Source organism: Capsicum annuum, chromosome 7 (assembly GCF_002878395.1).
Source record: "Capsicum annuum cultivar UCD-10X-F1 chromosome 7, UCD10Xv1.1, whole genome shotgun sequence".
Taxonomy (NCBI): domain Eukaryota; kingdom Viridiplantae; phylum Streptophyta; class Magnoliopsida; order Solanales; family Solanaceae; genus Capsicum; species Capsicum annuum.
Window position 1 is genome coordinate 45,032,810 of NC_061117.1, and position 23,132 is coordinate 45,055,941.

General features: G+C 34.2%; 1 protein-coding gene across 4 annotated transcripts; it reads right to left on the reverse strand.

Moving 5' to 3' along the window:
• Nucleotides 1–2,770, reverse strand: LOC107877997 (isoamylase 1, chloroplastic-like). Of its 4 annotated transcripts, none has more exons than XR_007042721.1 (3): nucleotides 2,254–2,770; nucleotides 1,975–2,067; nucleotides 1–1,496 (listed from the first exon to the last, which is right to left on the reverse strand). XR_007042721.1 is itself a non-coding variant. In XM_047393510.1 (3 exons), the coding sequence occupies exons 1-3, from the start codon at nucleotides 2,259–2,261 to the stop codon at nucleotides 1,324–1,326; spliced, it is 366 nt and encodes a 121-aa protein (XP_047249466.1). In that variant the 5' UTR covers nucleotides 2,262–2,729; the 3' UTR covers nucleotides 1–1,323. The 4 variants fall into 4 exon arrangements, 2 of the variants coding, with proteins under 2 accessions (XP_047249466.1, XP_047249465.1); XR_007042722.1 differs by having other exon boundaries at nucleotides 2,238–2,713; XM_047393510.1 differs by having other exon boundaries at nucleotides 1–1,572; nucleotides 2,238–2,729.
• Nucleotides 2,771–23,132: the final 20,362 nt, after the last annotated feature.

Below are 23,132 nucleotides of genomic sequence, written 5' to 3' on the forward strand. Positions count from 1 at the left end.
TGTTTCCAAGGCTTGAACCCGTGACCTCGTGGTCACATGGAGGCAACTTTACATTTTCTGTTAGAAATTTTTATACTATTGCACACAGATAAATCTACCAGCAAGCAATAAAAGCTTCTACTGCTACATAGTTATTCTCAACTTAAATTAAGGCAAACTCTAGCATAGCCACCAGTTAACCTCAAATTTGACAACTTGTATAATCACTCCGAAATTCAAGAAATGGAGTATTAAATGTATTGGAAAGTATTAGAGCTTGCGCTTCAGTTTAAAATTTTTTATTGTTATAGGCCTAAATAGATAAATAAAGTGTCTCCTCTCAAGAAACATAAGGTGGTCTCAATTTGACATGGTATTAAGTTTGAGACTCACCGTCATTCATCCACGAAAAGTATATCCACATGCTTGGCCCGAGAAAAATAATTAATTCAACACATGTGGTGGTGTGTGGGGGGGGGGTTTGTGGACCAAAGTCAGAGGCGGACTTGCCTATTAAAGGGGGATTCGGACGAACCCCCTTAGACGGAAAATTATATTATTAAAACATGATTAAAATAATTTTTATTTATATATTCTAGATGTTGAACCCCCTTCGATGAGTTTTTCTTCAGATGGCTCTGCCTCCAAAATAAACAATCTAATGTGTCCCCTCTGCATCAAAATTATAGATGAGATGGTAACACAATTCAATATACAAAACCAAAATAATCTTATTACCAAGAAAGAAGGATAATACATGTAAATCAATTAAACCATTCTTCTTCAGGACAACTTGTTCTCTTCATTCTCATCAATTCGCCTTTTCAAACAAATTATTACTGTATCATAATTTCTAGTAACGCAGTCTTGCAATATTGTTGAAGATCTTTCAGAGAAATCTGATGAAATTAACAACTGTTACACCTCATAACCAGCTGACTCCTTCACTTTTATTTATGCATTTATTTTTTCCTAAAACTGGTAACATTCACTTTCACTTTCAAAAGGAAAAAAATTACTTGTGTCCATCCAAGACTTCACTTTTCTATTTTGCGCAAGATATATCCATCCAATCTCACAACTGTACATATCGTGTCTTCGTCAACATAGAGAGAAAAATTTGGGCCAAGTGTCCATCATTTAACTATAGATAGAAGGCAAAAAACCTAACAATGAAATACACGAATATAGACCATCAGTAAGATGAAAGAGGAAACTCATCTGCATAAATGTCCTCTAATTTTGGTGTGTCCAAAATTATTCTTGAACTAATAATGTCAGTTAAGTTAGAACTAACTCCTGAGAAACTTCATATGCTAAGCTTACAGGCTATAACATATACTATTATAACAACCAAGCATTCACCTTTAAGTGATCAAGTTTCTCCACAATACGAAGATAAGTACCAGGACATTTTGTTCCGCTCGACTCATGATTTGTAAATCCACGAACATGCATTTCATAGATTACAAGATCTCTCTGTAGAAACTTCAGCGGTAGATCTCCTTCCCAATAAACTGAAATAACGAAAATCAAACAGTAAAACAGACATGTTGAACTAACACCTTCAGTGGTATCTCCTTCCCAATCAAACTGAAAATAACAAAGATCAAACAGTAAAACAGACATGTTGAACTAACAAAACCATATATTCCAATATCTCATCTAAGTTGTTGGCAGTAATAATGCCACCCAGTATTTTTCTATATGTAAAGCAAGCACGAAGATGCTTTTTGGTAGTTGTGGACATTTCAACATTTTATGGTAAAGTTGTTGTCGTGTGACCAGGAGGTCACGGGTTCAAGCCTTGGAAACAGCCTCGGTAGAAATGCAAGATAAGGCTGCGTACAATACACCCTTGTGGTGGGGTGGTCCTTCCCCGGACCCTTTGCCCTATGGCAAATCCCGAGACAGTGGGGAAAGTAAACAAAACACAAAAATACAAAGCACCAGATTGTACATTCGACTATGCGGGACACTAATAGATTCATTTACCTGATCAGGAGCAGAAGGTACCATACCAGCCATTGGGGGCCAACAATCATCCTCTGGCCCTAATACACCATATTCTCCTCTGCTTACTGTAGCCTGGAAGAAAATTCAAAAATGACTCGGTGCAGCCCAAAAGGACATAATAGCTAAATGCGCAAATACAGGTCATTTCTAATATGAAACATAGTCTGAATAAGAAAGCATAGACTTGATATTTAGTCTGAATAAGAAAGCATAGACTTGATATTGACAGAAAACTTTCTTACTTTATAACTATCTGACCTTGGCATAAGGATCCAACACTATCTGTGAAGAGTCAAAGTAGTGTCCTCCTTCAGGACAGAACTTTCCATCAAAGTTGTAGCCATAAAGCATATTCTCGAAATCTCCCTTAAGGAACACATGCCAGACATCTCCAGTTTTATTAACTAGAGGATCCAGGAAAATTTGCTCAGTCACTCTCTTCTGCAAGAGTGAATAAGAGGTGAAAAATTGACACGACAAACAAGCCAGATTTGCTGTAGCGTAGTGAAGAATATAATTTATAAAGTTTCGCCTGATGTCTTATAACTAATCCCATAAAATGTCTTTAGGGTAAATATATTGAAATCTTATAGAGGAATTTATGTTATAAGCCCTTCTATATTTCCTACTCTACACAGTATAATAATTTATGTTATAAGCCCTTCTATATTTCCTACTCTACACAGTATAATAATTCAATGACAGGACCTAAAATGCATAGAGGGATGTTTCATAAGAGGACCTAAATCTCTCAAAATTAATGCAGACTTAACTAAGAGCAGAACACAATAGAAGCCAACGAATGATATAAGTGATACAAACTAGTTAGAGTGAAACTAGTTATAAGTGTACGATAAATATGAGATTCAGAAATCTTCAAATTTTTCTTAAAAGTAAATTTACTATTGAAATGAAATGAACCTGAATGGCGAACAATTGATATGGATTATTTGTATAGTCGATCCTGATTACTTTTGGTTTAAAAAGTTGTTGATCGATATGGCAACACAATGGAAAAAATATTATCTCTTCATTTAAGCTAGAGATAGAGCATTTTCATTTATGGAAAAAGACTCAAATATGTCACTGAACTATCAGAAATGACTCATTTATGTTATCCGTTAAAAGTTGGGCTCATTTATGCCAACGCCGTTACAAAACTAGCTCATCCATGTCATTACTTTTTAACAGTCCATTTTTAAAAACAGTCTTTCCACGTGGCAGTTTATTAGAAGGTCACGTCATTTTTTATTTTATTTTAAAAAAATAATTTTCTTTTTTAATTATTTTTTTTATCCATTAAAAAGAATCCACCCAATTTTTTGATTCATTAAAAATTAATTTGATCTGTACTTTTAAAATTTGATTAATTTTTCATGATCAAACAAATATTTAAAAGAATTTTTTTTTTTAAATCTACTACTAAAATTTATAACCAACGTTATTCTAATTAAGCATATAGTATGTCTTAGCATACATGAAATAATTTGTCAGCCGAATGTAAGTAACTTTTTAGTTTTTTATTTTTTTATTAAGCATAGAATGGCATCATCAGCATCAGGGGCGGCTCAAGAAAATTTATAGCCTAAGGCAAAAATCAAACGGAGGCCTTGCTTTTTATTTTTTTATATAAATTTTTTTTTTTTATAAATAGTATTTAATATATTTCTTAAAATTTATAATTTATTATTACTAAACAAAAATAGGCCCCTCAAATTTTGGGGTCTTAGGCGGCCACCTTTTCTCCTAAAGGGTTGAGCCGCCCCTGATCAGCATCAACATTTGTACGTAACACTTTATGCATCATCATTTATCATTGCAAAAACAGGAAGGCGACAATATGCCGACATATATAGTATACGTAGAGTTGGCAAAATGAGAAGCTAACTATTAATAATATAATAATAATATTTGATGTTTATATATCCCTTCAGTTTCAACTGAAAAATGACAAAAGCTTTAGTTAACGTGAATCTTTTAAAAAAAAAGTGATAAAAAGCGTGGAGTGTAACTCTCTCCGTTCCCTTTTAGTTACTCGCCCGTCAATTAAAATAACTATTTTATTATAATATATTTATTAAATGATGTTTACTATTGTATTTGAAATTAATTTGAAGAAAAAAATAATTAATATTAAAGGTAAAATATGAAAACAATCTTAATATGTCAAAAATAACAAAAAACCGAGTCGAACGAGAATGTTTTAAGAATATATTCATGAAAAATTAATCAAATTTTAAAAGTATAGATCAAACTAATTTTCGATGGATCAAAAAGTTGCGTGGATTCTTTTTAATCGATCAAAAAAAATTTAATTTTAAAAAAAAAATTAAAAAAAGTTTTAAAAAAAATGACGTGACCCTCTAATAAGCTACCACGTGGCAAGGCTGTTTTTAAAAACTATCTGTTAAAAAGTAATGACATGGATGTGCCGGTTTTGTAACGGCGATGGCATGAATGAGCTCAACTTTTAACGGATGGCATAAATGAGTCATTTCTGATAGTTCAGTGGCATATTTGAGCCTTTTCCCTTTATACAATATCATACATCATAAAACATCAAAATCTGAAAAGGGGAAAGTGAACTTCTTGATGGCATAAACTTCTCTCCAACTTCAATAGTATAGGAATTCCCGGGGATCGATGAAATGTTAGAGGCCACAAACACCACTGACCTAGGACTAATCAGAGATACAGCGAACCATTTTACATGGTAAGCAAGGCAAGCAATATATTTGATGGGTGATATATTCTGGCAGAACAGTTATGATGAGACTGCTGAGGCAGCTAGGATGGGTAAACAGACGTAGATTACAAAGACTGATGGAACGGATACTTGTAGTGCTTCTTCTCTGGTCTAGTCTGTGCCATAAAGGCCACGAGGTATTCCTTATAGAATCATTATTATTTCGCAGGCCATATGGATTGATATCATCACCAGACTAGCCACACTTGAGGCTAAGGTTGGTCACACAGAAGGGCGCATAAGGACCTAGCTTGACCCACAGTTCACAAATCAAGACAGACAGGTCCAAGGGTGACTTGATACATTTGAGTTGAGGATTACTTGATAGATGGGTGGTGGCCAGATGCCTGATATGGCTGGGATCAAAGCGGAAGTTGCTAAAATTTAGAGGATGATAGTGGGGCTATATTATAGACCAACGATTCTAGGGCCTGTGATTGAGATAGTTATAGCTACAGTCCATATTCCCAACATTTGGGCAATCTCGAAAACAACAGAGATACTAGATAGGGAGACCTATGATGAGAAAAGAGAGAAAAAGCCATAAAGAAAAGGTTAAATTAACTAAACAAGCTTATTAGATTGTTTATTGCAAGTTATAGCAACTTTTTTTAGTTTTCAAGTTATAGCAACTTTCATTTAAAAAAAAAAATAAAATTATTTTATATATTTTTCGTTTTAAAAAAAAAAAAGCATATCAAAATCATTACAGAAAACGAAAATACATATTTAATATAATTAAAATGCAATATTCCTTCTTAAATATAGATAAACTTAAATAACAATACTCCTTCCTTAAATATAGTTAATAGTAACTAATAGATACCAATCACACCACTATTCTCTCTTTAACCATTTTTCACACCACTATTCTCTCTTTAACCATTTTTTCTCCATTTTTAAACAATCCAATTTTTTTTTTCACCTTTATATACATTCGTTTTTTTTTTCTATCAGAAATTATTATTTCAATAAAAAGCTTTCACAAGTTTTTGTTGTTTCATACAATGTTTGAATATTTTTATTGAGAAAAAACGTTCAATAGTTTGCAAAAAATAAAAAAAACGAGACACACAAATATGAATTGTGCTAATTTGCACTCAATCATGATATATCATGGAGGAAGATGGGATGCCTCAGGTATATCTTGATTATTAACTTTGATATTTTGCATTAATTCTTTTTCTTTTCTTTCTGAAATATATATTGTCTAATTATTGATTAAGAAAAAGATATTCAGAGAAAAAGTTAATACTATTTTTTATATTTGTTTTTAATTATGTGATGTTGACATGTTGATTATTCACGAGAACGTGGTGGAAAGACACAAAAAAATATTGTTCAATCAATTTATAGGTGTATGATTATTGGTTGTCAAATATTTTCATTCGATTATATTACATTCAGTGACCTATTATGATATTATATTTATTATTTTAGTAATTTTTTATTTTTTTATTTTATTGATGTGTATGTTTTGACAGTATTAAAATATGTTGAAATTATCAAATTTCATATGTCTATCATTTTTTTAATTTTTTTTTGATGTGTATGTTTTGTGAATTTTAAAATGTGAATTTTTTAATTACATAATGTTACCGATTATTGAGTATTAGTTACTTAACATATCTGTATTATATTTGCAGGTAGACCTAAAGATTTTTCTATAGATGAAATTATGTATGACGCAAATACCAAGTGTAAAGAATTGTTAAATGCAATAGCAAAGCAACTCAAGATCGACATCAACTCAATTCAAATTGGAGATTAAGTTCTTGATTGATAACACAATGATACAAGAGCCATGATGTATCTAGATCGAAAAAAAGACTGTTATCAATAATCATACATAATTATAAAGTCATGTTAAACTTTTGTTATGTTTCTGCATGATGTTTTCATATATTAAAATATGTTTTTATTGATTTTATAAAAACAATATCTTCTTTAGATTCAATAACATAAATTTTTGTTTCTGAAATTGTAGACTCAATATGTTATATATATATTGAAAAATATAAGTAGATAACTGATAATAAAATATTAAAATACATAATTTCAAACATCTGATATCAATTTTAAGATTTAAAGAAAAACTTATATCAATTTTAAACCAAAAAATACTTGATATAAGTAAAATATAGCGGAATACAATTTATATTGCAAAGTATAAGTTCTCAAAAGCAACAATTTTAAGTTATTTTATATCAAATTTAATACAAAAGATCATTCCCATTAAGTAAGAAAAAACAATTACCATTGTATGCAATTTGCAAGATAAATCATATATTATGTTTTAATGAAACTTGAATAAAAAAAATAATCTACAAATTTATAAATGTGGCAAAATGAATATACAAGGATAACAAAATCAAGATAATAATGAACAACATAAATAGATGTTTTGGATATAAAATATCCAGTGATAAAATATCATATTTGGAGTAGGATCAAATTTTTATTTTTCAGACATGACTCAAGAAAAGAAGAAGAAGAAAGAAAATACACTAAATTGAAGAAACTTTGAATCCGAATGAAGAAATGAATGTTGGAAAATCCAACTTCGTACACATGAATATGAAAAGAATATTAAAACAAAAGAAGAAAAATAATTTATGAAAATGAAGATAAATGAGTGGTTGAAAAAAACTTTTATCAATAAAGTTGATTTGAAAATACGGTAAACATTGGACTACTAAGTTAATTAATAAAGTTTTAAAAAAAGTCAAATATCATGTCTAAATGTAAAAAAAAATATCCTTACTATATTTGATTCTTTAATTTGAGAACAAATTATGAAACTTAATCAACAAAATAAAAAATAAGATATAATGATTGATACCAACAATAACACTTGCCATAATTATCAAAAGATTTAATGAAGAGTGATAACTATAAAAGGCTATAAATAAGGATATATTTGAATATTAAATATGAAAATTTTTTATTTAATATTTTAAAAAAATAGTTTAAAGAAGATAAATTAGTGGTTGAAAATAACTTTTATCGGTAAAGTTGATTTGGAAATCCTGTAAACATTCGCCTACCAAGTTAATTAATAAAGTTAACAAAAAGTCAAGTACCATGTATAAATGTAAAAAAAAATATGTTTACCATAGTTGATTCCTTAATTTGAGAACAAATTATGAAACTTAATTAACAAAATAACAAAAAGATATAATTGTTGACACCAATAATAACACTTACCATAATTATCAAAAGATTTAATGAAGAGTGATAACTATTAAAGGCTATAAATAAGGATATATTTGAATATTAAATATGAAAAAAATATTTTTTTAATATTTTAAAAAATAATTTTTTATGAGTAAAAGATCTTGTGTAAATAATAATGAGTTTTAAAAGTTTTATTGGAAGTTGGTAAAAGGTAAAAGAGTTTGCGTCTGATTTTAGCTAAAAATACCCCGTAAAACGTGAATTTTTTTTGGAATAAAGTTAAAACAATGAAATCTGTTCTTTTTTAAATTTATAAGATGTTAAAAAATGTAAAGATATAAGAATTCTATTGACAATTAAAGACAGTAAAACATGAAAAAGTCTAGAAGCAAGTTAATTATTCAAGTTAATAAAAAGTAAAAAATCAGTTCTTAACTTTAAAAAATATATTTACCTTATATGACTCCTTAAATTGTGAACAAACTTTAATAATTAATTATTAAAAAAAAAACATTGATACCTTAACTTGCCATAATTATTCAAAGCTTTAATTAAGAGAGATAAATGTTAAATGCTAAGTATAAGGAAAGAATATAAATAATAAATATTAAAAAACTAAATTTCGAACAATTAATTGAAATATATATTTTCCAAAAGTTTTTATAGGTTGTAATTATTTCCTTAGTCTGGTAATTATTGAAAAGTTATGCTATAACTTGCAATAAACAATCTAATAAGTCTATTTGGAATAATTTTCACTAAAGAAAAAGTGGCTGTGAAAAAGGCCAAGGTTGATACTATATAGGACTAGCTGGAATGTGAGATGGCCACTAGAGCTAATGTTTCAAGACCACCCATTATTAAGAGAAAAATAAGCCACAAGGGCCTGGCAAGTTTCCAATTAAAAAAAGAGGACAAGTGGGTCCCACAAACTTGTCCCTAAAAAATACTAAGTTCCCTGAATAACTGGAATAGTTGTGGAACAACTACGTTAGTTGTCTGAACAACTTCGCGCAATTGTTGAACAACTTCTCTTAGTCGTCGAACAACTACGCCTAATTGTTCAACAACTAGGTGCAGTTGTAGGACAACTGTGCCTAGTTGTTGAACAACTTGCGCAGTTGTTGAACAACTTTGGTAGTTGTTGAACAACTTCGCAAAGTTGTTCTACAACTGGGACAAGTTGTTCGAACGAAAAAACTTAAAAAAAAACTCAAAAAAAAATTTGTCCTCCCACCTAATTTAAAAAGCTTGGAGGACTCCTACTTAATTGGAAAACTTATTTGCCCTTTTTAATCCAAAGTCCTAATTATTAATGCATAGGGGGATGGTGTTATGCCCCCAACAATTGTAGTTGATTTAGTCCCGGTTGATGGGACGATGGTTGAGGAGAGTGGGACCTAGTCTGAGGGCCTACGTGATGATATTGTTTAGTATGTTCCTTGAGTGCCCAAGAATGACCTTTCATCCTTACTCTACATTTTCTTAGCACTGGGGACAGTTTCAGGATTTTCAGTTATTCCTAAATCTTGGGAGTAGCTGAAAAATATAAGTAGCTTAAAGTTTGTTATGACTTGCAGATTTGGTCCTGATAGCTGAAATAGGGAGAAAATCAACACCTATGGAAGAGGATTGTTTTTATTGATTTTTGATATATTTTAAATAATATTTGTAATGAATTGCAATTTTAGAACTTAGTTAGAAATTTGGGAACATTTGAGGATTTGAAATGATTATGTTGGGTATTTGTGCTTATTGAAATTGTGTTGAAAAGTTGAGACCCCTCCTAAAATTTTGTGATGTGTGATATATGTATGTGTGTGAGATTATTGTGACTTTAATAATGGTATTAGGATTGGGGATAGAACAATTAAGGTAAACAGTTGCATAACTGGATATGTAGTACTTAACAGTGCAAACCTGTGCAAGTGTGCATGAGGTATTACTGAGTTTCCGGTGTGTCGGAATCTAAAACTTGCCCTGTTGATTTTACCTCGATCTCAATGAGTCAAGTAGGAGATTATCAGAGGCCTTTTTTGTTGTAAGTCCACCTGAGACTAAATGCCCAACCCAAATAAGTTATGAATCTCTCTGATCCAAATATTTGATACTCTATTGACAATTTTTTTAATTTAAAACACTGATTTAGCCTTCCCATTTCTACAATGAACTTGTTCTGGCCGTGGTCCTCCTTTGACACTATGCACTTAAACTCAGGCAAATCACCTAAGTTAAGGGTGAATATTATAGAGGTGCATAGAAAGAATGAGAATGAAGAAAGAAGTGTAGAAAGGAAAATGAACGAGGATAGGTACAATAAAATTGGGTAAGAGTGTGCTTTGAAAGTAAGTGAAACAACCATACCTGGCCTAAATCAGAATGTGGTTTGAAAGTAAGAAGGGAGAAATAAGGGCAAAAATAAAGTGAAAAATTGGGTAAGAGTAGACCCCAAAAGCTAGCATAGTGTCAAAGAGGCATAGCCGCTAAATAAATAAAAAAAAATACATTACCAGACCTTAACCTACTTTATAAGCTGAAGAAGGTTGTTTAGTGATCCTACTTTGACTATCTAAAAACATAGGAAGAGAGCATATGGGAAATCCTATGGTATTATGTATACACTAATGATACTTCTTATAAGTCCCTATAAAATTTCTAGCTTAATTCAGTCCTTTAAGCTTCCCAAAGGAACCTAGACTTAGAATATTTTAGCTAAATAATCAGACTTAGTGTCATTTTAGCCTACGAAGGTTGGCAATATTATTTCGCGGCCTTTACGTCTATTAAATGTTGATGTTTAGATTGATTCATGATCAGGGAGATCAATAGGTGTTCCTGAGCAAGTTTTGGATTTTTCAGTTCCCGTTTAGACCATGTTTGAGTGCCCAAAATAGTGGGTCGATATGATCTCGACGCGTCGCGTAGACTATCGCATCGATGGATGATTTTTCCCCCAGCTTCAGTGCAAATTCCAGTGAACTAATGTAAATTTGGTGTGACACGTTGGCCATCATGTCGACCTCCGCATCAGTAATCCAATTTTCAGTCATTAAAAGACCGCATTCTTGGGAGTATTTGGGTATTTTTTCCTCGATCCTCAGCCCCTAAAACACGAAATTAGTCACCTTAGAGAGCAAATAAACTCATTCTTTCTCAAATTTGCTCAATAACAAAACCTAGAAGTTTCAATTTCAAGTCAAAAACTTAAGATTCCACAATAAACTTTCAGAAACTCTTCAACAAAGGTATGCAAAATGTTCATCCAAGGATTTCTTACACCCTTGGAGTGCAAGGATCTCTTTTGAATTTCAAGTAATTGATTTCATGATTTCCATGGTCGAAATTAAAGTGTATTCATGATTGTTATTTGGATTTGATTCCTAATTCATGATTTGTTTTATATTTTATATGGAATCGAATAACATGTGAGTAAATTCATGTGAATCCATGTTAAACCCTTGAATTGGGAAGTTGAACTTTAATTGATGCCTACTTGTTGGTCAATACTATATGCATATATTATGCTCACCCAGTGCTTGATGAGTTATTCATGTGAAATTAAGAGAATGAAATCATGTCAAAGTTAGCCTACATGCAAATAATGTCATGCAAGTGTTTGTAAAATGTCCTCAATGAATGAATGATGACCAAGTTCATAATTTAGATATCTCAAGTTTATGCCATGTCACTTAATTTATACTATCGAGTTCTGGGGGTACTTGTACCTAACAATTTAGCTGTTTACTTAGAGCATTGATTAGTCATAGAATAGTATTAGTAATGTCACGATCAGTTGTACTCTCAGTTAGTTACAGAACTCAAAAAAACTTAGTAGATTCCATATGAGTCCAGTCTAATTCAGTATTCAGCTCAGACCTCAGTAAACTCAATCAGATAACAGAATTCAGTAGTATTCCATCAGTCAACAGAATTCAGTAAACTCTATTCAGTTCAGCTAAATAGTAATCTCAGTAATAGTCCTGTCCAGCCTATTTCAGACCAAAATTAAGTTCAGTGTCCTTTCAGTTGGGAGTAGGATTCAACAACAGGTTAACCTAGGGATAGGGGCATTCCTGCCAGCAGGCGATTTGACCCCTAGTAGCAATCCCTGCATTATAGAACTACGTAGCCAGCATAGGTTGAGATATCTTCAATGTCAGGGTTGATACATCTAATCAGAGTTATCCTGCCAGCGAGGGTAGACAAAAGAGCTTCGTCCTAGAGTGGGTTAACTCATAGTTTATCCTTACGCATGGCATGGTATTGATACCCTTCTAACTGGGGTTACAGGTTGGACCCCAATAAGTTTAGAGAGGGGCATGTCGGTTAGATGATTACCTCCCACAATCTCAGTCTCAGAATAGAACTCAGTTTAGTTCTACAAATTCAGGACTATCAGACATAGTCATTCAGCTCAGTACGGAACTTAGTATGGTTCCATAGTATTTAGAACTGTCAGATACAGTCATTCATAAAATCAGTAATACAGTATTCATAAATTAAGATATTGGTTATCAGTATTCATATTTAGTAGTCAGTATTAGCACGATCTCAATTACAGTCTATGTATTCATGCATGTACTCTTACTCATTCATACTCATGTTACTTAGTTATTATTGTATATGCATATGAACCCATGCATTTTAGTCTACCTTACTGAGCATACAAGTACATTCAAAGTACTGACGCATGCTTTTCTTTGTGCTATGATGTCTTATATCATAGGTTCAGATGGACGGGCTCTAGAGCACCCTTAGCAGTTCAGATTCTCAACTTTCAGAGTAGTGGTAAGTCCTCATAGTTTGAGGACATACTTATTATTTACAGTACTTCAATTTTATTTCAGTAGATAGAGTTAGTTGGGGTCTTGTCCCATCAACTCCACAGTTCAGATAATTAGAGGCTTTTCAGACTAGAGAATTCAAATACTTGTTCAATTTTTCAGTACTTATATTTAGTTTTGGGTATTTTGATACTGCATTCAGATTTATTTATAGATGTGAACCTTATGGCATATGTTTCCACCTATTTTCGCAATCCTTATATATTTATTATACAGTTATTGTAGTAGGTATTAGTCATGGATTAGCTTGTGGTCCTTCGAGATTGTGAGTACTTGTAGTGTCTGGAGTACAGACTTAGGGCGTCACAAACTTGGTATCAGATCCTAAGGTTAAATAGAGTCCTAGGAAGTCTGAAAGCCACATATAGTAGAGTCTTGTGCATGGGTGTATTGCATGCCATACTTATGGATAGGAGGCTATGAGATGTTTTAGGAAAATTTTCCCTTCTTTCAGTATTCATGTCGTGCGAGTGAGCATGAGCTCCAGTTAAACTCTTAGTCTAATCCTTTATCTTTCGTCTTAGTTCCAGCTCAATCAGCAGCCAGTGCTCCAGTGCTGAAATTCAGAGATGGAAACAGAGATAGGGCACCAGGCCCTAAGCCTCAGTGTAGTGTTAGCAGTGCCCGAACCAATCCCCTTTGCCAGAAGAGCGGCAGAAACCAGTGGGGCATCTGTAGAGCTGGCAGTGATGTGTGTTTTGGATATGGAAAGCCAGGCATCAGAGTCACACAGTGTCCTCAGATGGGTTCATAGAGTCAGCATACCCGTCCCCCAACTCTATCCAATCGCTCGAATCAGCAGGGTGCCTCATCCAGTGTCACCAGTGGGAAGCATCCAAATAGAATATATGCTCTTCAGTCCCGACAGGATTAGGAAAGTTCTCCTGATGTGGTCACTGGTACGTTACAAGTTTATTATTTGAATATTTATGCTTTGCTAGATCCAGGAGCTTCCTTGTCTTTTGTTACTCCTTTTATAGCAGTTGATTTCGGAGTCAGTCCCAAAATTTTTGCAGAACCTTTCTCAGTCTCCACCTCAGTGGGTGAATATATCATAGCCCGGCAGGTATACAAAAACTGTCCGGTTATGGTATCTCAGAAAGTCACTTCAGCAGACTTAGTCAAATTAGAGATAACTGACTTTGATGTCATTCTTGGCATGGATTGGCTTTATTCATGCTATGCCTCAGTCGACTGTAGAAATAGAATTGTCCAGTTATAGTTTCCAAATGATTTCGTCCTAGAGTGGAGGGGTAGTACTTCAGCACTTAGGGGTCAACTAATTTCTTACTTCGAGCTAGAAAAATAATATCAAAGGGGTGTGTCTACTATCTCATTCAAGTTCAGGACTCTAGTTCAGAAGCCCCTACTCTTGAATCAGTATCAGTAGCATGTGAATTCCCAGATGTGTTTCCCGAAGATCTTCCAAGAGTCCCTCCCGAAAGGGAAATTGATTTTAGAATTGATCTCCTTCCAGATACTTAGCCCATATCTATTTTGCCATACAGAATAGAACCTGTAGAGCTCAAAGAATTAAAGGAATAGTTAAATGATCTCTTTGATAAGGGATTCATTAGACCCAGTGTGTCCCCATGGGGCGTATAAGTTTTATTCATGTGTAAGAAAAATGGTTCCCACAAAATGTGTATAGATTATTGTTAGTTAAATAAAGTTATGGTCAAGAACAAGTATCCACTTCCCAGAATCGATGGCTTATTTGCCCAACTTCAGTGGGCCAGTTATTTTTCTAAGATAGACCTCAGATCAGGCTATCATCAGCTAAGAGTCAGGAAATGTGACATCCTGATATAGCTTTCAGAACTTGGTATGGTCACTTTAAATTTTTAGTCATGTCCTTTGGTCTTATCAATGCCCCAGCAGATTTCATGAACTTGATGAACTATGTGTTCAAGCAGTACTTGGATATGCTTGTCATAGTCTTCATAGATGACATTCTTGTCTACTCCCGTAGTGAACAAGATCATGCATACTATCTCAGAATCATATTACAGACCCTTAGAAATCATTATTTATTTGCCAAATTCAGTAAGTGCAAATTTTGGCTAAGATTAGTAGCTTTCCTTGGCCATATCATTTCCGGTGATAGCATTAGAGTTAATTCCCAAAAGATCGAGATAGTAAGAAACTGTCCCACATCTATCTCTCCATCAGATATCAGGAGTTTCTTGGGTTTGGTCAGTTATTACCGATGGTTTTTTAGGGGTTTTCATCTATTGCATCCCCTCTGCCCAGATTGACTCAGAAGAAAGTCAAATTTCAGTGGTCAGATTCCTATGAGAAGAGTTTTAGGAGTTGAAGACTCAACTCACTACAGCTCTAATTTTGACCCTACCAGATGGTTTCGATGACTTTATTGTGTATTGTGATGCTTTCATAGTCGGATTGGGTTGTGTTTTAATGCACAGATGTAAGGTCATAGCCTACGTCTCTAAACAACTTAAAACCCATAAGAAGAACTATCCCACTCATGATTTTAAGTTAGCAACAGTGGTTTTCGCCCTTAACATTTGGAGGCACTATTTGTATAGAGTGCATGTTTATGTGTTCACTGATCATAAGATCCTGCAGTATATGTTATCTCAGAAAAATCTCAACCTCTATCAGAGAAGGTGGTTAGAGTTATTTAAAAACTATGACATGAGTGTTTTGTATCATTCGAGCAAGGCCAATGTTGTGGTTGACGCTCTCAGTAGAATGTCTATTGGTAGTGTTCCTTATGTGAAAGACAGTAAGAAGAAATTAGATCAGGAAGTCCATCAGTTAGTCGACTAGGTGTTAACTTGGTCGATTCAGTTAAAGGTAGTGTATGGGTGTAGAGTAGTTAAGAATCATCCCTAGTTTCCAAAGTAAAGGAAAAGCAGGATAGGGATCCAAGTCTAGTCAAGTTGAAAGAATTAGTTAGAGATCAAAAAGTTGAGGTTTTCTCCCAAGAGGGAGATGGTGTGCTGCGTTGCCATGGTCGGCTATGTGTTCCTGGTATAGATGACTTGAGGCAGCGTATTTTTGTAGAACCACATGGTGCGCATTATTCTATTTATCCAGGGGACACAAAGATGAACCGTGATTTACTCGAGGTGTATTGGTGGAGTGGGATGAAGAGAGACATTGTAGATTCTGTGGCTAAGTGCTCAATATGTCATCGTGTTAAGAGTAAGCATCAGAAGCTTAGTGCATCTATGCAGGAGCTCAGTATTCCTACCTAGAAATGGGAAAAAGTGAACATGGACTTTGTAACGGGTTTGCCCTGTACTTGTCGTTAGCATAATTTAGTTTGGGTCATTGTAGATAGGATGACCAAATTAGTTTATTTCATTCTAGTCCATACCTCTTACTCAGCCGAGGATTAATCCAAACTCTATATCAGGGAGTCGGTCAGATTGCATAGTGTTCCTTTGTCTATTATATCAGATAGAGGTACCTAGTTTACCTTTTATTTCTGGAAGGTATTCCAAAAGGGTCTTGGTACCCGAGTTCATCTCAGTACAACCTTCTATCCTCAGTCAGATGGTCAAGCAGAAAAGACCATTCAGACTTTAGAAGATATGTTGCGAGCGTATGCGATAGACTTCAAAGGTAGTTGGGATGACCACTTGTCTTTGATCGAATTCATATACAACAAAAACTATCCCTCCAACATTCAGATGGCTCCATTTGAGGTGCTCTGTGAGAGAAGATGTAGATATCCCATTGGTTGGTTTAAAGTGGGTGAAGCAGTAGTGGTAGGGCCTGACTTGGTATTTAAGCCCTTAGAGAAAGTCCAGTTAATCAAGGAAAGGCTTAGGATGGCTTAGAGCTGACATAAATCATACGTAGAAAAGATCTCAAGTTCGAGATTAGTGATTATGTGTATCTAAAAATCTCACCCATGAAGGGGGTGAAGAGATTTGGCAAAAAAGGGAAAATCAGTCCTTACCGAATTCTCAGTCGTTTTGGAAAGGTAGCTTATGAGCTTGAGTTACCTTCAGATATATCTTTAGTTCATCCAATTTTCCACGTCTCCTTGCTGAAGATATGCCTAGGTGACCCATCAGTTGTAGTCCCTGTTGAGGGCGTAGATATTTAGAACAACCTCTCTTGTGAAGATATTCCAGTCGAAATCCTTGGCTATTAGATTCATAGACTGAGGAACAAAAAAGTTCCTCTAGTTAAAGTTCTTTAGAGGAATCAGTCCGTTGAGGGATCCACTTGAGAAGCAGAAGCAGATATGCAAACCAATTATCCTTATCTGTTCGCCGCTAATCCAGACTCAGCTCAAGGCAATAGTTTTCCTTAAGCTTATTCATTTTCATGTTCAGATTTTAGTTATAAACTTGGTATCAGTTACTATTACATATTTATTCATGTGTTCATAAGTCGGTTCAATCATGTATCCATGCATTAGATATACATGTCCACCATATAAACTCAGTTTATCAGTAATCCCAGTCATGCAGTCATGAATCATATTCAGCTATACTCATGCATCAGATATGTATGTTTAGTACGAAAATTTAGTATATCAGTAATATCAGTTATAAAGTCATGTTCCGGATGTTTATGTATAGTAAATAAGTTCAGTCTCTTAGTATTCTTAGTCTCAGCAGTCTTATTTGAGAACGAATGTTCCCAAGGGGGAGATAATGAAAGACCCTGCAAAATTTCTTGCATAATTCAGTCCTTTAAGCTTGCCAAGGGTTCCCATACTTAGAATATTTTAGCTAAATAATCAGACGTAGTGTCATATTAGTCTACGAAGGTTGGAAATCTTATTTTGCGACCTTTACGTCTATTAAATATTGGTTTTTAGGTTTATTAATGATCAGGGAGGTAAATAGGTGTTTTCGGGAAGGTTTAGATTTTTTAGATCCCGTTTACACCATGTTTGAGTGCCCAAAACAGTGGGTCGATGCAATCTCGATGCGTCACCTCGACTATCGCATCAATGGATGATTTTTCTCCCAGCTTCAGTGTAAATTGCAATGAACCAACAAGTTTGGCGCGATGTATTGGCCATCGTATTGATGGCATCGATGTGGCGCGTCGACCTGCGCATCGGTAAACCAATTTTAAGTCATTAAAAGACCACATTCTTGGGGGTATTTGGGTCTTTTTCCCTCGACCCTCAACCCCCAAAACACGAAATTAGTCACCTTAGAGAGCAAATAAACTCATTTTTTCTCAAATTTTCTCAAGAACAAAACCCAACAAGTTTCAATTTCAAGTCAAGAAGTCAAGATTCCACCATAAACTTTCAGAAATTCTTCAACAAAGGTATGTGAAGTGTTCATCCAAGGGTTTCTTCCATCCTTGCAGTCCAAGAATCTCTTTTGAATTTCAATTAATTGATTTCATGATTTCCATGGTCGAAATTATAGTGTATTCACGATTGTTATTTGGATTTGATTCCTAATTCATGATTTGTATTATGTTTTATATGGAATCGATTAGCATATTAGTAGATTCATGTGAATCCATGTTAAACCCTTGAATTGGGAAGTTGAACTTGAATTATGATGCCTACTTGTTGTTCAATACTATGTGCATATATTATGCCCACCCAGTGATTGATGAGTTGTTCGTATGAACTATTAAGATAATGAAATCATGTCAAAGTTAGCCTATGTGCAAATGATGTCATCAAGTGTTTGTGAAAATTCCCCAATGAATGAATGATGACCAAGTTCATAGTTTACATATTTCAAGTTTATGCCATGTCTCTTAATTTATAATATCGAGTCCAGGAAGTACTTGTACCAGACAATTTAGCTATTTACTTAGAGCCATGGTCAGTCATAGAACAGTATCCGTCACGCCACGATCAGTAGTACTATCATTCAGTTACAGAACTTAGGAAAACTCAGTAGATTCAGTATTAGTCCAGTCTAATTTAGTATTCAGCTCAGACCTCAGTAAACTCAGTCAGCTAATAGAATTCAGTAGTATTTCATCAGTCAATGGAATTCAGTGAACTAAGTTCAGTTTATCTAAACAGTGATCTCAGTAACTGTACTGTCCAGCCTAGTTAAGACTAGAATTCAGTTCAGTGTCCTTTCTGTTGGGTGTAGGATTTAGCATCAAGTTAACCCAGTGATGGGGGAATTCTTGCCAGCAGAGGGTTTGACCCCTAGTAGCAATCCCTGTGTTATAGAACTATGTAGCCAACGTAGGTTTAGATATCTTCCTGCCAGACATTATGAGGGTTGATACATCTCATCCGAGTTATTCTGCCAGTGAAGGTTAACGAAAGAGCTTCCTGCCAGAGAGGGTTAACTCGCAGTTTGTCCTTACTCGTGGCATGATATTTACACCCTTCCAACTGGGGTTACAGGTTGGACCCCAATCATTTGAGGGAGGGGTATGTTGATTTGATGATTACCTCCCACAGTCTCTGTTCCAGTATCAGTCTTAAAATAGAAATCAGTTCAGTTCTACAGATTCAGGAGTATCAGACATTGTCACTTAGCTCAGTATGGAACTCAGTATGCTTCCACCGTATTTAGAACTGTAAGATACATTCATTCAGATAATCAATGATACAATATTCATAAACTCAGATATCAATTATCAGTATTCAGATTTAGTACTCAGTATTAGCATAATCTCAGTTACATTCTATGTATTCATACATGTACTCTTACTCAATCATACTCATGTTATTCAGTTATTATTGTACGTGCATATGAACCCATGTATTTCAGCCTACCTCACTGAGCATACCAGTACATTCAAAGTACAGACACATGCTTTTCCTTGCGCTATGATGTCTTAGATCATAGGTTCAGATGCATAGGCTTGAGAGCTCCTTTAGCAGTTCAGATTCTCAACTCGTAGTTCGAGAAAATGCTTATTATTTATAGTACTTTAGTTTTATTTTAGTAGATAGAGTTAGTTTGGGGCTTGTTCTGTCAACTTCATAGTTCTGATAATTTGATACTTTCCAGACTAGAGTGTTCAGACAGTTGTTTAGTTTTTCAGTATTTATATTTAATTTTGGGTATTTTGATACCACATTCAGTTTTATTTAAAGATGTGAACCTTATGGAATATGTTTGTGCCTATTTCCGCAATTATTAGAGTATTTATTATGCAATTATTGGAGCACGTACCAGTCATGGGTTAGCTTGTAGTCCTTTGGGATTTTGAGCATCATGTAGCATTCGGGGTACTGATTTAGGGTGTTAAACTTCTTTGTGAGCGAGAGTGTTGTTATTATATCCCTGAATTAATTGATTAGTTTAATTTGGTGTATGGGATTTCTCTGACTGTGAGCACACGGGGGTTGTATTGTTAAGTTGCTAATTGGTTTGGTTGATGCGGCTTGTGTTGATGTCTGCTTGTCGGTAACTAATGAAATACCATCATCAAATTCCCTTGTGTTTTGCCGTATGCTGAATTGTTATACACAATTCAGTATCACTACTATGGGTAGCTTATTATCTTCTTATTTAAGCACCGTTTTGATTTATTTAGCTTGATTGTTGTTGCCTGAGGACACACAAAGGTCTAAGTTGAGGGTGTTGATATGTCGTGGAAACACTATACTTTCGATGCTCAAAAACATGAATTTATGTGGGTACTTAGGTTGTTTTAGTAGATATGATGCACTATTTGATTTATTGCAGGAAAAACAGGTCTACAGTAGTGTTGGGATAAAACTAAAAGAAAATTACACTCTATATGACTCGTATGATGACTCATAAGCACTACAGAACATAAAGCCAATTTGAGAATCAAAGTATGGACAATATACGTCTGGAGCATCTAATTCATACGGTAGGGTAGGAGCCCTACCATGAAGTCGTAAGCATAACAGAATAAAAATTTACCATCAAAATTTGAAGTTTCATAAGTATATGATTTAGATGTCTAAGTATGACTCATATAGGGAAACCGTAAGTAAGCCAGTGTTCAAGTCTTTGAAAAAAATAAGTTCCAAGTGGATACAAATGAAGGACACGAGTCGTATGATCATGTTTGACTCATGGGAAGAAGTCTTATGATGGACTTAAAGTTTAAACCTTGGGAAATTATACGCTGGAATGGATACGAGAGGCACAAGTATGACTCATATGATGACAGTATGAGTTGAAGAATGAGTCGTACCTTGTGCTGTCATAACTTTACTTTTCAATTTTTATTAGTATTTCTAAGTGTTTTTGAGATACTATGAATACTGCAGGGTTTATCTTTTATTACGTTACTTACTTTGACATTGTTCTTGTTACTTTTCACATACTTCATAATTATTCTTGAGATTTTGTGATTTTTATTCAATTCAAGACTTTGGAGTTTATTCATCTTATTTCTGTGCAATTAATTACTTGTCTTCTTCATTGATAATCATGGATTCTTGCATTAATATTAGCGGCTAATCTGCTTGAGTCTAGTTGTGGAAACCTTGGCGGATAAGCTTCATAGAGGAAGAGCGATATTCATCTATTATAGGGTTTATTTATGTATCTTAATTTTTTTCACAATAATTTATCTCATAGCAGCTGTAGAAGTTTGAGATAGCCTGTATTTGCAAACGTCTTCACAAGGGAGTTTGTGATTACAAGAAGAAGATTAAGACTTTAATTTGAGATTCACCTCCACCATATAATTCCCGCCATCTCATCTATTCACGTGAACTCAAAAGGTGATAGTTGACTGAGGCTGAATCAAGGAGCAACAAGGCGACTTCCTGAGATTGAACCAGTAAATGGTTATATTTATCATCTTTTTCATAAGACGGTTGATAATACATATCTTATAGACTTTACATGCAAAGCATCAGAATAGTTGGGTTGATTATAACAAATTTATGGAGTTAAGAAGCTAGGGGGAACATAAGCCTAGTGTTCATCTTCTATTACTTAATACTTAGAAGCACTCAACATTTGGTTACTACTTGTGATTGATACTAAAATCTCCACATTTACTTTCCTGTACTGCTCGTGGATTATATCAAGTCAAGCAACTATTCAACATCATCCCATTGGGATCGACCCCAACCTAGTTGGGTTGCTATATTTGTCATCGACTGCAACATACTTCTATTGGAGTTAGTTTTGGGTGATATTACCAATGTACTCCCTAGGCCGGATACTTAGTGCGTTAGCTATAGCACTATATGGGTTGATACACAAAACCTAGTGTCTATCATGTACAACTAGGACTATGGGGGTATCTAATCCTATTTCGCTCTCCTAGCTTTCATCTCACAATATTAGTGTAAGACTAGTAAACTAATTTCTCCATTGGTATTATTTTTTATCTCTATAATTTTCTCTATGAGAAAAGAAGCTTATGGCCTATGGTCCTACTTTCTAGCAATATTTCTCTATCAGGCATCCACCCATTTGATAAAATTTCCCACTTCTACATCCAATATGAGTCTGGGTTGTGTCATAGTACTAGTGTGGTGGATCATCCTCTTAGACCAGCTGCTGATCATTACCTTGGAAATCTATTGCATCATAAATTAGCTAATTAGAATCGAGCCCCTCCTTTGGCTGATTCCTCCTTTTGCTCCTCTGCCTGAATGGTATTAGCAACTATTTCTAGATATTGTTCCCATTCCAAGGGTAGATTCTTATGCACTACTTTCTCATTTACCACTAAAAAATCTATTTCCTATATTTCCCATTTGATTTTCATGTGTTATTCATACTACCAATGTTAGTCCTAAGTTAGGATAAAACACACCATAAGATTTATAGTTGCATTACTTATAGCTTCCTTGTTTGTAGACAAAGAGGATTCAAAATTATCTTTCATTTCAATAAATAAATTTATCCATGTGCTTCATATTCACTCGATATTCGCTCCAAGAATTATTGCTATCTCTGCCCCCTCACGTAATCCCATAAGGGTCTTATCCATTCTCATTGATAGCAAGGGATAAGTTCAGATGTACGGGCTCCTGAACGTACATAGTAGCACATATTATAAGTAGTAGATTTAGTGGTGAGTCCTCATAGTTTTAGGAAAGAGTTGTTATTTCAATATTTTTAGTGTATTATCAGTAGTCAGGGTTAGTTGGGTACTTATCCCATCAACTCTACTTTTCAGAGAGTTCAGTTAGAGGCTTTTCACACTAGACTATTTCAAATAGTTATTCAGTTTTCAAATATGATTGTCAGATGTTTAGTATTCAGTATTTACGTATCAGTATATGATTCAGTTATGACCCTTATGGCAAATTTTTACCTAATTTTTGAATTATATAGTATTATAATTTAGTGATTACAGCAGGTGCCAGTTATTGGTTAATTTGTGGTCCTTTGGAATTATGAGCATCGTGTAGCGTCTAGGGTACATACTCGGGGCATTACAAACTTTGTACCAGAGCCCAAGGTTCAATATTATCCTAGAAAGTTTGAAAGCCG

Bases quoted from the DNA above. Each gene is read 5' to 3' on its own strand.
- LOC107877997 (XM_047393509.1), bottom strand. From the start codon at position 2,346: ATGCTTTATGGCTACAACTTTGATGGAAAGTTCTGTCCTGAAGGAGGA. The intron at 2,068-2,253 runs GTCAGATAGTTA...ATTTTCTTCCAG, and splicing joins TGTTGGATCCTTATGCCAAG to GCTACAGTAAGCAGAGGAGA. The intron at 1,573-1,974 runs GTAAATGAATCT...TGTTATTTTCAG, and splicing joins TACCTTCTGCTCCTGATCAG to TTTGATTGGGAAGGAGATAC.